This window comes from Propithecus coquereli, unplaced genomic scaffold, assembly GCF_000956105.1.
Source record: "Propithecus coquereli isolate 6110/MARCELLA unplaced genomic scaffold, Pcoq_1.0 Scaffold79, whole genome shotgun sequence".
NCBI lineage: Eukaryota > Metazoa > Chordata > Mammalia > Primates > Indriidae > Propithecus > Propithecus coquereli.
In genome coordinates this window covers 502,250-518,653 of record NW_012154062.1, presented here as the reverse complement: position 1 = coordinate 518,653, position 16,404 = coordinate 502,250, and the positions used below count along the sequence as shown (strand labels likewise).

The 16,404-nt window shown below is 46.0% G+C and overlaps 1 protein-coding gene across 1 annotated transcript in view; it reads left to right on the top strand.

Annotated features, from left to right (window-relative positions):
- MTMR7 (myotubularin related protein 7) overlaps positions 1 to 16,404 on the top strand; it is a 108,361-nt gene that overhangs the window by 63,402 nt on the left and 28,555 nt on the right. Inside the window, exons 5-6 of the mRNA XM_012662905.1 lie at positions 3,113 to 3,241; positions 9,415 to 9,549. Of these exons, the coding sequence (XP_012518359.1) occupies positions 3,113 to 3,241; positions 9,415 to 9,549 (264 nt within the window). The remainder of the gene's footprint in view (positions 1 to 3,112; positions 3,242 to 9,414; positions 9,550 to 16,404) is intronic.

Below are 16,404 nucleotides of genomic sequence, written 5' to 3'. Positions count from 1 at the left end.
TGTCTATTTTTTCTTTTGTTGCTTATGCTTTTGATATCATATACAAGAAATCAATAGCAATGTTATAATGCTTTCCCCTTATGTTTTATTCTAGGAGTTTTATAATTTTGGGTCTTACATTTAGGTCTTTAATCCATTTTGAGCTAATTTTTATATTTAGTAAAAGATCAGAGTTCATCTTCATTTTTTTTTTTTGCATGTGGATGTCCCCAGCACCATTTGTTGAAGAAACTGTCCTTTCCCCAGAGAGTGGTCTTGGCACCCATGTTGAGGGTCATTTGACCACATACACCAGGGTTTATTTCTGAGTTCTCGATTCCATTGGTCTGTTTATCTGTCTTTATGCCAGTACCACACTGATTATTATAATATATATATATGGCTTTGTAATATATTTTGAAATATGGAGTGCAAGTCCTGTAACTTTGTTCTTTTTTACAATTGTTTTGGCTATTTGGGTTCCCTTAAGAACACATATGAATTTTAGGATGAATTTTTCTGTTTCTGAAAAAAACGCCATTAGGATTTTATAGGGATTGCCTTAAATCTGTAGGTTGCTTTGAGTAGTACGGACATCTTAACAAGATTAAGTCTTCTAATCTTTGAACATGAAATGTCTTACCGTTTATTTTCATCTTCTTGAATTTCTTTCAGCCATGTTTTATAGTTTTCGGTGGAGGATTGTTATTTTAATTTCCCCTTGAGAGTACTGTCTGCTTTGATGAAAGCAGGACGAATTTACGTGCTTCTGGCTTGGTAAGAAGCTGCATCTTGAAACCTGAGGGAGCTGGCGTCTGAGTCTGATTGTTTTTGGCTTCTCAGAGCTCCCATGCAAGTATGCATCAGAACGCCCTATACTTAAGCTGTGACTCATGGCGTTCCCCCCTCCTCCATCCAGTGCTCTGGGGAAGGCAGGAATCCTTGTAACTGGTGTTGTGTTCCTAGAGGGGAGGCCGCGACAGCTGGTGCCAGCCTGGCCACTGTCAGCCGGGCTCAGGTTTCTGAGCATCTTGGCTGTTGCACACGCCAAGCCATGAAGGTCTACACGTTTCAACTCTGGAGAGTGAGAGCTCTGCTGCTCTTAGGGGGCAGGACGCTGTGTCAGTAAGGAGAGCTGCGTGCGGAGAGACAGCAGTAATCTCTCTCTGAGCTGAGGCCGAGAGTGTTAAGGAGAGCGGGCTCTGGGTGTTTATTTTCTCTCTTTGGTCCCATAGGGCCATGACCTGAGCCAGGCCGTGCATATTCCGGCTTTGGAAGCCCCTAAGGGGGCGCCGCAGGAGCTGCAGAGTTACCCCGCTCACCTCTTGCTGTTCAGAGAGGCTGTATGGAATAAGCACGTTGAGAAATCCTGCCCGTTACTTACCCTTTTTTCATTTTGTTGTAAAACTTTGCAGTTCCTTCGTGGTGTTGTAAGGAAGAACGTAGGTAATCCCCAACTTAGTGCAATCCTCCTTATTTCCTTGTAAAAACTGTTATTTTAAGAAAATGTCATCAGGCTGGCGCGATGACTGCATGTCTGTTGAGCCTCTGACAAAAGTGTGGTCCGGGTCTGTGTAGCAATGTTCTAGCCGGCTGACTTCAGGGAGGGTCCCACTGGCGTGGGGGAGGGAGTGTCCTGTCTTGTGTTGGTCGTTCATTCCAGTAAAAGCTCTCTGGGTCCACACTGCTTGGGCCTGCTGTTCTCGCTGTGGGATTTTCCCCTAGCATGTCAGCGCCAGAGCCCATGTTAAACTCCTCGCTAATCTTCTCTCGTACAATGTCCTTGGTAGAATCCTAAAATTACACTTTGGGCCCGTAAGATCCCTTTTGTGGCCCTTTTATCTCCCGCCGCGTGGTGTTTACTGGTTACAGAGACAACAGAGGCGGGTGAGGGAGGGCATCCTCGCAGAACATCCTGTAGGATTGGGTCTCAGCCGCGGTCGGTTTGCAGTCCCTTCGGTCTCATCTTCCAGAGTGGTAAAGGTGGGTGGAGATGGACAGATAAAGTATTTCCCCTACTGTTCCACCTTCTTGAGGACTCTCTTGATATGCCCGGGAAGATGCTTCACTTCCAGGAAATCAATAGTCACTTGAGGAAGCTGCTATCTGAACAGTCTTCCCTTGCAAAAGGATTGATTGATCGGTGTGCAAGCAAAGTATGTGTTGAGCAACAGAAGCACCAACTACTGTAGCTGTTGCCACCACTGACATTTCTTTCAGATCTAATGGTTTGTAAAGTGCATTGCCGTGGATGTTATCGGATTTCATCCGTCTATCATGAGATAGTATAGCTTTAGAATCTGTTTCAGAGATTAGAAAACCAACGTGCTCAGTGTTGTTGGGCTTCCCCAAGGTCATGAGGTCGCAAAATCAGAGTCAGGTTCTAAACTGTTGATTTCTTTTTGATTCTAAATTGCAAGATCCTTCGAGGGCACCAGAGTTTGCACCGTTATAGTCACCGCCAGGGGTGCACAGAAAGAGTACATCATTTCTTACCACTTACAAAATCAACACATAAGAAACAAAAACAAAGCTGTCATATTGTGTGGTAATGTGTGGCGCATTAGGAAATCAGATTTAGAAATCTGCGTGAGCTGGTCGGTCAGGGAGGAAGCTTCCAGAAAGAGGTGGAACTTGGGTTGGCCCTTGAAGAAGGGATGAGATTTGGGGAGGTAGAGGGCAAGAGTGTCGGGGGTGGGGCATCCGTTTGCCTGACAGCTCAGGGCAGGAATTCTCACCCCGACAACTTCACTACTGTGCTTATATTTCAGGAAAATTGTCTCCCAGGGTCAGGCTGTCTTTCAAATAACAGGCAGCTGAAGTTTTCTCAGCTGCTAGGATGCAAAATTGCAATTTTGCATGAAAGGAATGCAGAACTTTTGATGAAAGGAATGCTCGATTGTCACTGTCTTGCCTTGCACGAAGAGCCCTTGGAGAGCAAGGACAGTGTGCAAGGACAGGACGCTAATGGGTATCTTGCTGTCCTTGTGGTTTCCTCGAATAGCCTGCTCTGCGATGTGGTTAAGGAAACTTAAACATGCAGCCTATAAGGATGGCAAATGGACTGTCTGGGGGCGGTTCACAAAGTGTTACTAGAGTGCCTAAAAAATTCCTTTGTATTTTTTGGTGATAGGTTTGTGACTCTTATCCTACTGAACTGTACGTTCCCAAATCGGCCACGGCACACATCATAGTGGGCAGTTCCAAGTTCCGGAGTAGACGGCGATTTCCTGCCCTTTCTTACTACTATAAAGGGAACCACGTAAGTCTCAGGCATGCTTTTGCTTTGCACTTTGCTTTGCTTGTTTTATCATAAACAGGCATTTTTTTGGCTGCCTTCTGCTCTGTAAGTGTGCGTGTGTGTATGTGTGTGTGTAAGGTATGTAGATATCCCGGTGTAGGGTACCACACAATGCAACTGTGCTTAAATGCTTATCTCACATAGAAGTCGACTTTCCATATTTGACAATAAAGTAATGGGATAGAGTCAGAAGATACCTAAACTTGATCATCCAAGTGAATGCTGTCTTCTTCTAAGAGGCTTGGAAGGCTCTTGCTTATTCAAGCGGTATCAGAGATCCTTGAAATGCCTATTTCAGAAAAGCCCCCAAAGACAATGGCACATTCTTTGTGTTTTTGGTGGCATGTTCTTTTAGTAGTCTCAGTATAAGAAATCTTTGTTTATGGAGAGAGTGGGCTTTTTTTTTTTTTAATTATTATTGGTAAAAGGTGGAATTGGGTTTGTCTGTAACTAACAGAGACCCTAAGTGACACTTGGTCTAACAGGATAGAACTCTGTTTTCTCTCTCATAAACCTCCAAAGCTGGGAGGCCTGGTGTCCTGGCTCTACGCCACTCAGCCCTCGGCCACCCAGCTCCTTCCACCTTTCCGCTCTGCCAGACGTCGGGTCTGGCCTTCGTCTGCCTGGTGCACGAGAGGACTTTGGTACCCATCGTCACCTCCCCACCCAGGCAGCAGATGCGGGAGGGCTCGTGGTGTGCTCCCTGCTCGTGTGAGGGAGGCTTCCAGGAACTGCCACACGCCACTTCTGCTCACATCCCAGCAATCAGAACTGCACAGGGCAGGGGAGAAAATACAGTCTCGTGGGTTGCCGTGTCAACAATGAAAATTCGGACTTCCATATTTGTGGAGGACAGGAAACCAAATTTGCAGGAACAAGAATGGTCTTTGCAACCCACTGCAGATGTTATTTGGCTCCAATCAGGTGAGAAAGTTTGGTCTTCAAGCTGGATACTATAGTTTTGGATTCAAAGCCAAGGGAAGCTACAAGTAATTGAGAGAGGGGAGCGTGTGTGTGTGTGTGTGTGTGTGTGTGTGTGTGCGCGCGCGCGCATGTGCGCACATGCACACACATGCTTGCATCTGTAGCCAGGGCTCGAGCGGGGTCTGAGTCAGATTCTAAGGGAGGCTTCCAAAAATACTTCGAGCAATGCCAGCTTCCCCAGAGGAAGCACACAGCCTTCTGTGTTGCCTGCTCTGAAGGGAGCTATTCATTTAGTGGTGTAAGTTCTGTTAATTGGAAGGATATAAATTATCTTATTTTTAGTTACACCCACTGGTCCTAGTCTTTTCCTAGCTCTGAATTGGGATCTAAAGAAAGAAAGCATTTTATTACTATCCTGTATTATTTAACTCCAAATGTATTTCAGCCTACACAGAACTGGAGCAGCCATAAGAGGCAAAGGAAGATGTCAGTCTCCTTTTAAAGAAAGAAGGATGGCATGAATAGGGATATGGAATTTCATGATGTTGCGTTTGAAGTTAGGATGCTAGCAGCATTCACGTTTCTGGTAGCATCCGTTGAGGAGTAGGAGAGGAGATGAATTCAGGAGAGGGGAAAGGATCTTCTGTCGTTGTTTCAGAGGTGGGATTGGGCAGGGTATTTAAGAAGTGAGGATGGTACCTACCTAACTTGCTTCTTTTTAAGATTCTTGAGAAAAGGGACCTTTTTTTTTTTTTTTTGGTCAATGTGAGTGTCGTAGGGAGCAAGTGTGTCCTGTCTCAGAAAGGATAGAATTTTACGCGCTGAGACCTCAGAGGCAGCTTCCTCCTCTGCTGACTTCAGACCCTGAGCTGCACCCCTGCTCCCCAGTGCTGTGCTTTCCTTGATCTCAGGCCTGAAAAGGAGCTCACACAGCAATTAGCTATCATTTAAGAGAATTGATTCCCTCTATTTAAAATTTTAAAACAGAAAATACTGCAAGTTTTAGCTCTACTCACGAGGTGCAGAACAGAGCCGTGTTGCTAAGCATTGCTCCCGATCTGGGTGCCCCAGGCAAGACTCAGTGTGCGCCCACAGGCCGCCCACTGTCCCACCTTGTGGACTAAAATCTACAGTGCAGGGAGAATAATGATCAACTTTGTGTTTTATAACAGTGCTTAGATTTTAATATGAAGATCGAATGTCATAAACGCTTCGGATTGGACTAGGGCTTTTCATAAAGGGATTTCTTATTACCAAAGGTGGATTTCTGTGGTTTCAGTGGAAGACACTGAACTACCAGAGGAATTTTCTGTGCTGTCGTTGCTGATCGAAACCCACCTATAGAACAGGCAGTCTTCCATAAAAAGCAAATGGGTGCAGGGTCCATGAATTTGCTGATCTTTTTCTTCCCTTTGACATTTTAGGCTTAAGAGTATGTATTTCTACCCCAGTAGCTCTTAGGCTTGTGAATAAGAGCGCTGCATTGTATAGTGAAAATACTGTTCCCTATGTGTCATTACCAAAGGGACGCTTTCGATTTTGATGGTAAGATGACTTGGCTAATGGTGGGCGGTGGGAATTGGGGATTAGATTGAGAGAAGCTTGAAACGCATGTCATTGTAGGAACCTGAAGTCCTGTTCGGGGTCCTTTGGTATAAATGCCCCTGGTTATGGTACACAGTCCCCTTTGGGGCAGCTGCTATCACACTGGTGTTATGATCCTGTCCTGTTCGCTGGCTGGTGAGGGAGGGGTTCCTGCGCTGGGGTTATGGGGATGGCCAAACACACAACACTCGACGTTGGACCCATGTGACCCATAGCAGTTTATCGGTCACATGTATTCCCTGCGCGGGGTGGGGAGGACACCACATGCCATGAAGGGCCACATGAGGTTGCACTGGGGAGCAGAATGTCAGCCAGCGGCTGTGAGAGGCTGGCTTTGTGTTGTAGTATCAGGAGAGGGGGTCACCCCTGGTTCCTGCAGGAGGATGTGATGAGCTTCTTTGACTAATTCCATGGGCTGGCAGGGAACTGAAACCTGGTACCTGGGGATGAACAGCAGCCGCACCTGCTCTGTTGGATAAGGAGAATTGTTTGGCTGGGGCACCTTATCTATAGGAGCAGCGTGTGGAAGGGAACTTGCGGTGAGGCCATTTGAGGCCCTCCCAGTTTCACTGGATCTCAAGGCAACGCATAATATTAACTGTAGGCCTTTCACAGGTTATATAGTGCCACTCGGCTCCCTTTGGATATCCAACTGTTAACGGCTGCGCAGATCATGGTGAGAGATGCGTAAATGTCACCCGTGTTCAGAATTCTGTGTATGTTTGTATTTGAGAGTTCTTAGAATTTCTCTATCCTTTTTTTTTTTTTTTTTTTTTTTTTTTTGAGACAGAGTCTCACTGTGTTGCCCTGGCTAGAGTGAGTGCCATGGCGTCAGCCTAGCTCACAGCAACCTCAAACTCCTGGGCTCAAGCGATCCTCCTGCCTCAGCCTCCCGAGTAGCTGGGACTATAGGCATGCGCCACCATGCCCGGCTAATTTTTTCTATATATTTTTAGTTGTCCGATTAATTTCTTTCTATTTTTAGTAGAGACGGGGTCTCGCTCTTGCTCAGGCTGGTTTCGAACTCCTGAGCTCAAACAATCCTCCCGCCTCGGCCTCCCAAAGGCTAGGATTACGGGCGTGAGCCACCGCGCCCGGACCCTTTGTTCTTTATTATTTTTTTTAAAGGAGAAGTTTTACTTTAAATTGTACACAACATGGGCTCCCAAATTCACAGTAGAAATTTCTGGGAAATAAAACTCTTGGAGATTTCCAATGGGGCAATTTTCCTTAAGAAAAATATAGACCTTCTTGCTCTCTTTTTATAATTAAATATTTATTGAAACTTCCTATGTGTTAGGCACAGTTCTAGGAGTGTTATATCCCTTATCACAACCTGTAGTTTTAATGTCTTACCCATTTTATAGTTGAGAAAACTGAGGTTCAGGGAAGATATATAAATTACCCAAGATCATACAGTGAGTTAGTGCAAAACTGGGAGTAAGAGCCAGGTCTTCTTGCATGCTGCAGCTTAATGCCTTATCATGCTCCCTGGCCTACTTCCTCCCGGGGGGCTAAATTCCTTTGGTTAGGAATTGAGGATCAGGAAATATTCTGTCTGGATTCAAATCCTGGCTTCCTCCGTTACTAGCTGTGTGACCTTGAGAAGTTACTTAACCTCTCTGTGCCTTGGTCACTTCATCTATAAAGAGAAACAAATAATATGATAATTGGAAATATGATAATTGGAAAGATTAAATAAAAGGATACAAAGTTATTCTAATAGAGCCTATCACATAAATGGTCAAAAATAGTAGTAAGCCATGAGAAAATGTTGGCTATTTTAATTATCATTAGCATCGTAAATGAGAGGCTCCCCTGACAGTTTACCACGGAGGAGTTTATAATCTCTGCTCTCAGGACACTGACATCAGTAAGAAGTGCTGCCAGGTCATAGTAATACTCTCTCAAGCATCCGACCATCGAGGCTACGTGCAGAGTGTGCAGAAACACTCGGGGACTCTGAGTGTTCTATACAAAAGCAAAAACCCATACGTTAACAATCACTGAGTCCATGAAGAATTTTGTTTGGAAATAACATCTACAGGTTATTAAGAAAATGTCAGTACAAAATACCAAAACATAGTCTGTTTCATAGGTCTGGTTCAACTTATTGGCCCCACATTTCCTAGTATAACTCTGGTCTGACGGACCCCTCCTTTAAACCAGCAGGTAATGGGAAATAGCTTTTGTCATTCACTTGCTCCATTTCCTAATTGCACTAGCTGAGTGAGTTCAGGTGTGCGCACTCTCAGACACAGTCTCACCGTGCAGTTACGTTCTCTTCCCCATCTAACCCTTCTGATAGAATCTGCCAGATTGCCCGGTGGCAGCTGTCCTGCACTAATCTTTCTTTAACCCAGATAAAGTACCATATAAAGCCAGCTCTCTCTCCAGGCAGAATTCTCTCCGAGCAGGGCGGCAGACTCTGGCCCCTTAAAGATCAAAGGAAACAGGACCCCCGTGAAAGCGACCTGTGGCCACTTGCTTCCCGCCCACTGGACGCAGCTTGCCTTTCGCCCGCTGACCCCCCCTTGCCCCCTGCCATCTCTTCACCTTGCTCCTTGACCTCCCCCAAGCCCGCTGCCCCCACTTCCGTGTTCACACCCACTGGTCTTTTTCTCCTCCCCTCTGCCCAAGCACGAAATGACTCTGGAGTCACTTTGCTGTCACTTCGGTTTGCTCCCCACGCCCCATGCCTGGCCTCCTGCACTCTGAACCTGCCTGCGGCCCCGGATTTCCTTGAGCCGCTTCAGTAACTGCCTGTCTCTACTGCGGATGGTACCAGAACCTGCATACAATCGCCCAGCTGTGTGTCTGGCCATTCCGTCATCCTCAGTCTTTAGAACTAGCGAGAAACATCCCCGCCTTCCCCGGTGAGGAGCACCACATTTCTCTGGAGAAATCCATGGAGTTGCCACATCGTCCTGGGTTGGGTCTTCAGGACAGTTAAGCTGGGATTGGACTCAGAGCTGGGGTGCCCGTCACGGACAGAACCCCGCAGTGCAAGCGCCCTGAGCGGCTGTGACGCCACGCGACTATTTCCCACTGAAAGGTGCCCCTCCTCGGCTTGCCCACGGGGGTTCCCTGTTAGTGGCAACCGGGGCTTTCATCGCAGTCGAAACTTCCCACTTAGAATTGGTTTTGGAATTTGTTGATCTTTTTAAATGGGCTAGTAAAAAAGGTGATGAAAAGCATTAAAAAATAATTTTTTTTAGTAGTCTTGCCATTAATAGTATCCTGTAAGTTGTAGGAGAACAATTATTTATTTCGTATTTCCACTTTCTGCAGGAAAATGAGACAATGTCATTGAAAAGGAAAGTAGGTTATTTAAATGGTTTTCAGTTTCATGATTTAGATCCTATCTAAACATCCTTGCACATTCCCAGTATCTTGCACAGAGAGGCTTTTTGTACTGCTTGCCCGTTGCTGGTTTCTTTGACTCGAATTAAAAATAAACACATCTCGATTTCCCGAAAGCTCTACCACATTTTCACAAGCCGGCGTGGGGCGTCAATGAACCAGTGTTCTGGAGAGATGCTTAGGGCGTCTCTGGTGGGTGCAGTTACCTGATGGTGCCGTGTTGCTCTGACCTCCCCGCCCAGGCCTCCATTTGCCGGAGCAGCCAGCCCCTGTCCGGTTTCAGCGCCCGGTGCCTGGAGGATGAGCAGATGCTCCAGGCCATCAGGAAAGCCAATCCAGGAAGCGACTTCATTTACGTCGTTGACACTCGGCCTAAAGTAAGTGTCACCGTTTCCACGCGTGCCTTCGAGTCACAAAGCTGGAGACAGGCTGCCATGGCTTGCTCAGGCTGCCTCGTCTGCACGGAGGCCCCCCCTTTAGGCACAGTGTCTGGGCGCCCTGCGGGGCTGCCTCCTGGAAGTCCTCAGCTCCTGCAGCCTGACTGTGTTAGGGACGTTTTCTGTCCCCCTGCTCCTGGCCTGGTGCCGGGTGCAGAGTGGCACACGATAAATGAGTGTGGTTTAATTTTGGAGGTTGCTTTCCTAAACACACCAAATTATTATCTGATTTGTTTATAAATCAAACCCTTTCTGCTCTGACAATATGAAGTTTACTATGAAACTCCGGCAGTGCCATTCTTGTGATGGAAAATTCAGCTTGTGGTGATCTGTACCTGTGACCTGGAAAGTTGTCTAAACTGTAATGCTAAGTAAAAAAACAAGTTATGAAATAATATGTATACTGTTGTATTTGTGTAAAAAAAAAAAAAACTATAGGTATGTAAAAATGCATACAGAAGATCTGCAAGGGTAAACACTAAGTTATTAAAATTCCATGGAGAGAGGAGTAGGATTTGGGGAGGTAGAGAACTTTCTACTTGTTTGTTGTTAGAAAATATTATTTTATAATTGCACATATATCGACGTGTTAATTTTCTAATTTAATAAAACAACCGATAGGAAGTAATAGATTTAGTCACCAAGGGGTAAGCCCAGTGGATCTTACACTTATGTCCACTTCAGCTTTACTTTTTTTTTTTTTTTTTTAAGGAGAATCAGTGTTAGGTCCAATAAAATTTCCAGTTTTGCTCCTTAGACGCAATTCTTTCAAAACCAATCAGCAAATGGAGCTCCCAGAGGAATGTGATGGTGAATACACGGAAACACAATCACCCACAGGTACCTCGACTCTGTAGGACAGAAGGAGATGACAGAATGAAATGTCTTTTATTCCACACTTTTGCCATTGTGATTTCTAGCCTATAGTGAACGCGTACCTGGACCTACGACTGATGAGAAAGATGTACGTGCAGCTCTGTCTCTCCATGTGGTGTGGAGAGGAGTCTGAGATGTCCCATTGAGCAACCAGGGTGGGATACGGAAACTCCATATGATACAATCCCACTGAAACACACTGGGGGGAACGTATACCAGGCTGCTCACAGTGGTTTTCCTGTGGGGCGAGAGGTTGATTTTAAGAAACTTTTTACTTTCTAAATTACAGGTTGAAATTTTTTTCATCATAAAAAGGTTCAAAGAGCATAAGGACCTTACACGTGAAACCCAGTTAACGTGTGACCCAGTAATTCTATTGCTAGGTGTATAACTAAGACAGATGAAAACATGTCCACATAAAACATGGATATGAATATTTGTTCATTATTAATAATAGCCTAAAAGTACAAATAATCAATTGTTCCTCAACTGAGAATGGATTTATAAAATGTGGTACATCCATTCAGTGGAACGTAAATGGGAATGAAGTCTTGATACAGACCACAACGTAAGCGAACCTTGACAATGTTATGCGAAGTGGACAAAGTCTGTCAGAAGGGAACCCATATCGTAGGATTCCATTTACGTGAAATGTCCAGAATAGGCAAATTCTTAGCAACAGAAAGTATTGACAGGTTGATGGTTGCCTAGGGCTGGGGGGAGGGAAGAAATGGAAGTGACTGCCAATGGGTAGAGGGTTTCTCTTTGGGGTAATGGAAATACTCTAAAATTAGATTGTGCTGATGGTCACACAACTCTGTAAATGTACTAAATCCCATTGAGTTGTACGTTTAAAATGAGTGAATTGTGTGACATGTGAATTATATGTCAGCGAAGCTATTTGGAAAAGAACGTAAGGAAAGAAACATTACAACAGGAAGGAGGAAATAGGACTAATAGGAGTGACAGCTCAAGTCACTTGAAGTATCCACTGTTAAGAATGGGCAGTTATGGGCATAGCCTGCACTCACTGGGGATGAGAGAAAGAATGGGAACTGGGTACCACCCTTTGCTTCGGGCAGGCGCTCAGACCCTGGTAACGTTGGCTGAGCCCCATGTCACCAAGCACTGGGATTCATGCCCTGGGTCACTTACTGTGATGTTCTCCTGGTGTGAGATCAGTGCCCTACTCAGACCCTTGACCTCAGAACAGTCCTGTCTCCTTCGGACCCAGGTCCGGTAAGGGTTAATAGCTGTGCGTGGCAGTGAGTGTGGAGAATTACTCTCGGATGCGGATGAGTAGATCAGTCACGGAGGCCGCTGCTGAAACATGTTACAGCGAGATCGTGTTCACACTTGAGTAGATTAGAAGTAAAGGCTCCCTTTCTTGTAAAGACGTTTTCAAAGCACAACACACAGATAACAGCTTCCAACTGGGGAAAAAAATAACTTCTCTGCTTGAAGATTTTTCACTTGGAAGATGCCAGAAAATCTCTGACTTTTACTGTTCTCTTTTTGATTTGTGCTTTTTCTCTCCGGCTTATTGTGCTTTAACTAACCCTTGCTGCTCACACTGACTGCTTTTCTTCATCCTCTTTGCATCTAAGCAAGGCGGAGCTATTTTGAGTTTCCTAATAGTTACAGAGGATTGAATGAATGCCTGCTTCTGAGACAGATATACTGAAGACAGGGAAAGAAAGGAAAAGAAAAGAAAAGAAAAGAAAAGGAAAAAAAAAAAGTAAAAGACAAGAGAGGGGCTTTACCCAGTAGAGACTGGGAACCCTCTTCCTATCCTGATTTTCCAGATTTAAATGCAAACAGATTCAACGGCTGATTTAAGGGTCAGTGATCCAAGTTTGTACTATGTTATGTAAACCTTCTAGGAAATACGCCAGCTGTAGAGCCAGGCGTATTCCAGATTTAAAAGAAATTAATCCAAAGGATTTGATCTGAAGGGTATATTTAGCACTAAGCGTGTTTACTCTCAGCGATAAGCAGTTTGACGCTGATGCATTAAAGAAAAGTGGGATCTTGTACAAGCCGTGCCCTCTTATATATACCCACGCACACGCGCTTCGCGTGAGTTTTAAACTGTTTGCTTCGAGCTTTCGTTCTTTTAAAGATCACGTCTGTTGATTTTTGTTGCGGAGCGCGCTAGGCCTCCCTGGTAGCCAGGAGACTGAGTGCATGTTTGGCCTAGCAGGTGCGGACGGTGGTGAACGGGCACTTCCCAGGTTTGCTCACAGGTTTAATTTTAAAGAGAAAGGGTTAGGAGGCGGCCTGGGGAGTTGTTGTCCTTTGAGCAATGCTAGCCCCACGAAGGAGCTTCCAGAGCCGCCTGTTCGGATGAAAGCCTTCGGAATGGCTGTTGACATCGAACTATCTATTGGGAGGCAAAGGCAGTGAGGTCCCCAAGCATGTGTTGAACATGCACTCGAATAAATCATGCCCTTCAGGTCATATTTTACTGCTAGGGTTTGGTGCCTTGAGAAAATATGGAAAAGTGTTGATGCAGTGTTTGTTGAATTGTAACAGGAGGGATAACTCATTGGATTGCATCCTTGTTCGTGACTTTATCCTTAATTTGTTCTGGGACTTTGCTGAGCTCGTAAAAATGCCAGGCACTTTCTCATTTAATTCTTATAAGAGTCTTGCGAATTAGGAGTTTTGTTTTTTTTTTTCTTTTCACGAGTAAGGGATTAGATTTAAAGAGGTTGTTAAATAATTCGTCCACGGTCGCACAGTTCAGGGTAGAGCCCAGATTCAAATCCAGGCTCATCTGACTCCACAGCCTATGATGCGCTTGACCACGACGGTTTTTTCTGTTTACAAAAACTCTCCAGTGAAGCCTGGTCGCCACTCTGGGAGCCAGGAAGGTTGCCACCTCTGGGTGCACACCCAGGGCAGCCACCCCGAGCTCATCCAAAGTCAGGCCGGAGGAGCAAGAAGGGCTCCATGCTGCCCTCTGAACACCAGCAGCTTTGGCGGCATCGCCGAGCCATGAAGAGGAGGGGCGAGGTTGAGGCGGGCACCTGCCACGGTGACGCTCAGCCTTTTGTCCTTGTTCCTTCTCCAGAGACTGCTCTGTGGTTATGCCCTCTGATTTCCCCACGTCAGTGAGTTTTGGTTGTGTAACAGGATGTCGTGTGGAATGTTTTTCTGTTTCTCTAGGATTGGTGATTCGGTGGTTTCTACTCACTGTGTCCTGCGAAGGGGGTGTCTAGGAAGATCAGTTGTAAAGATTTGGGGTGCCTGAAAGAGGGGAAGCTGGGATCTCATTTCTTAGTCAGATGTGCATCGTGCTTGCTTGTGGCTGTCATGACAACAAGCAGAGGGAAGAGGACGGGGGAGAGACAGCAGTGCTTAGTGGCCGTGGAACAGTGGGCTTTCCCGCTCTGTGACAGGGCAAGAAGGGAGAGGTTTCCTGTGGGTCAAGTGGACATGAGGAAGCAAGTTGGACCTGAGCCGTCTTGCGTGGACCTTCCCAGGAGGGCTGGCCCACCCGGGGTCCCCCGCTGCATGTGACTGTCAGGTGTGTGCTGGCAAGCAAGCTGAGGAGCTTGGGGTAGCCTCAAGCCAAGGTGGATCTTGTGTGTCGGAGAAATGTGTCCTCCCCACCTCTGAGAATCGACGCATATGCCTTGGGAGATGCAGTGTCTGGATGGTGATGGTCCCACCAGCGATGGCCCATTAGTTTCAACCAGAAAAGTGGTGACAACCAGTGAAGAGAGGATTATAACCTTTGCTGGCTTTGCAAGAGAAACCGACCTCTTCTCTGCACTTCCCGCGATACACAGATGGGGTCGAGAAGAACGCAGGGACTGAGGGGGCAGCAGAGCAAACCCCACACCCGTCTCAGTAGCCCAGAATGGGGGAATGAGATAACTTCGCATCCTGTATGGGATTGGAATTGTCAATTAAGCCGGATGGAGATTTTCGATCTGAGTTTAATTCTAAAGCTATTAAATCTGCCCAAGGTGTCCTCAGGGCGTGGGAAAGGAGGATTTCGACTAGCACAGCTGTAGAAAGTGGTTGCAAGGAGTCAAGTCATCTCATGGTTTCTTGTTTGTGCCACCAGTTAAGGTTCTGCCTTTAGTCAGTTACATATGGTGGGAGAGAGAAGGGCCATCGTGCTAGGTATGGCCCAGGCCCCCTCCTGCCAAGATCAACTCTTTACTGTCATTTCCCAGCCACGTCAGATCAGGGCCATCACGATTCAGGCATAAAATGTAGCTGCGGGAATCTTAGACTCTAGGACTAGGGAAGGGACCAGGTTGACCTTTAACCTGATGTCAGAGTGAACACTGAGCTTTCGTACGTTTGATCAATGTAGGGTTAGGGGGAGAATCTGATGCTGTCTCTTCACAGCCGCGGCCCGCTCATCCCTCACTTCACCGTTACTTGGACGTTTATGCAGCTACTGAGTCTACGCTGAGCACCTATTCTGCGCCAGCTGGATTTGGGCTTTATTTAATGAGACCGACACGGCCCCTCCTGGAGCTTGGGAGCTTTTGTTCTCTCCCCTCCTCTCGTTTACCTCGAGTTTTTAACTGCCTGCCTGTCTCCACTCTCCCCATTCCCATGGAACTTCTCTGTCGTGGACACTAAATCAGCCTCGAACTTTTCGATTACACCTGCTCAAAAGCCTTCAGTTGCTCTTCAGTGCCACAGGTGAAGTCTCAATTTCTTAATTAGGCCTGTTTGTAGAGGACCCTCAGGTGCCTTCTGGCCTCTTCTCTTGCTCCTGCTGTCACATCGGAACCCTCTACTCAGCGTGGAGGGGTGGGCTCTTCAGTGCTGGCCTGCGGCTTTGGCCTTGTGCCTGCACGCTGCTTCGTCTAGAGCGCCCTCCCCTCCCTCTCTTCCTTGCAGATTCTGTGACAGTCCAGCCCAAGCTCTCACTCTTTCATGAACTGTTAGCCCTGCTCCCCAGCCGGGTGGCCTTGCTCTAGCATCCAGCTCCTGCCACGGCCACTGTCTCCATGTTCCCTCAGCTCCCACCCAGGCCTGGTGGGACTGTCTGTGGCCACTGTCACCATGTGCTTTGTCATCCATGCTCAGTTAATTGCTTAACACTGCAGGGACAGCTTCCTGTTCATCTTTCTCTTCCATTCATTGCGTGGCCCACAGTAGGTGATCACTGAGTGTTCATCGAGAAACGACAGAGTTCTTTTTGTTTCATTCGTGAACTTCTCTCTGCATCCAAATGTGCTGCAATGACCACATAGCAAAGTGATCTTGTGTTAGAAAACAGGGTACTTTTTCCAGTCCTGTTTTTCACGTATCCGTTGTGTTTCTTAAACGGAGTTGAAGCTGCAATGCTGTTACCCTTAGTGCTTTATCTTTAGGAGCTGACATGGTTAGCTTTCTCTTTGGTCGTGACATGGAGTTCTCAACCAAAGGGACAGAGGACCAAATTTGACGAATAGTGAGTTGTTTATGTAAGGGATGCTATATCTTTTTATCTATCATCTGTCTAATATCCAGGATAATTTCTTGAATTTTTATGAATTGTAAAGCCACATTTCCTGCTTTGAGGGTTCAGCTTTTGCTGCATTGGCAAGCTAGATCCTGTTAAATAGGTGGGGATCTTGACAAGCTACCCTTTGGATGGTAGATAAAATACCGCCACCTTCTGTTCACTATGTGAAGTACACATTGACTTTGAGAAGGTTGTCGTGCGTTGCTCCTTTACTTCTAAGGAAGACTACCAGTCAGTTCTCCCAGATCATAGATAATCAACTATTTTAAATTGTGAACACAGAGTCTTAATTATAGAGTAAAATAACATTTTGATTTTTATTAAAAACAGTATCTCTGTGGTGAGTAGGCTTAAGTTGAATTATTCAAGATAACAAAACATAACAGAATAACAAAACATTTTGTTCAGAATGACAAAACATAAGTTCATGTAACATA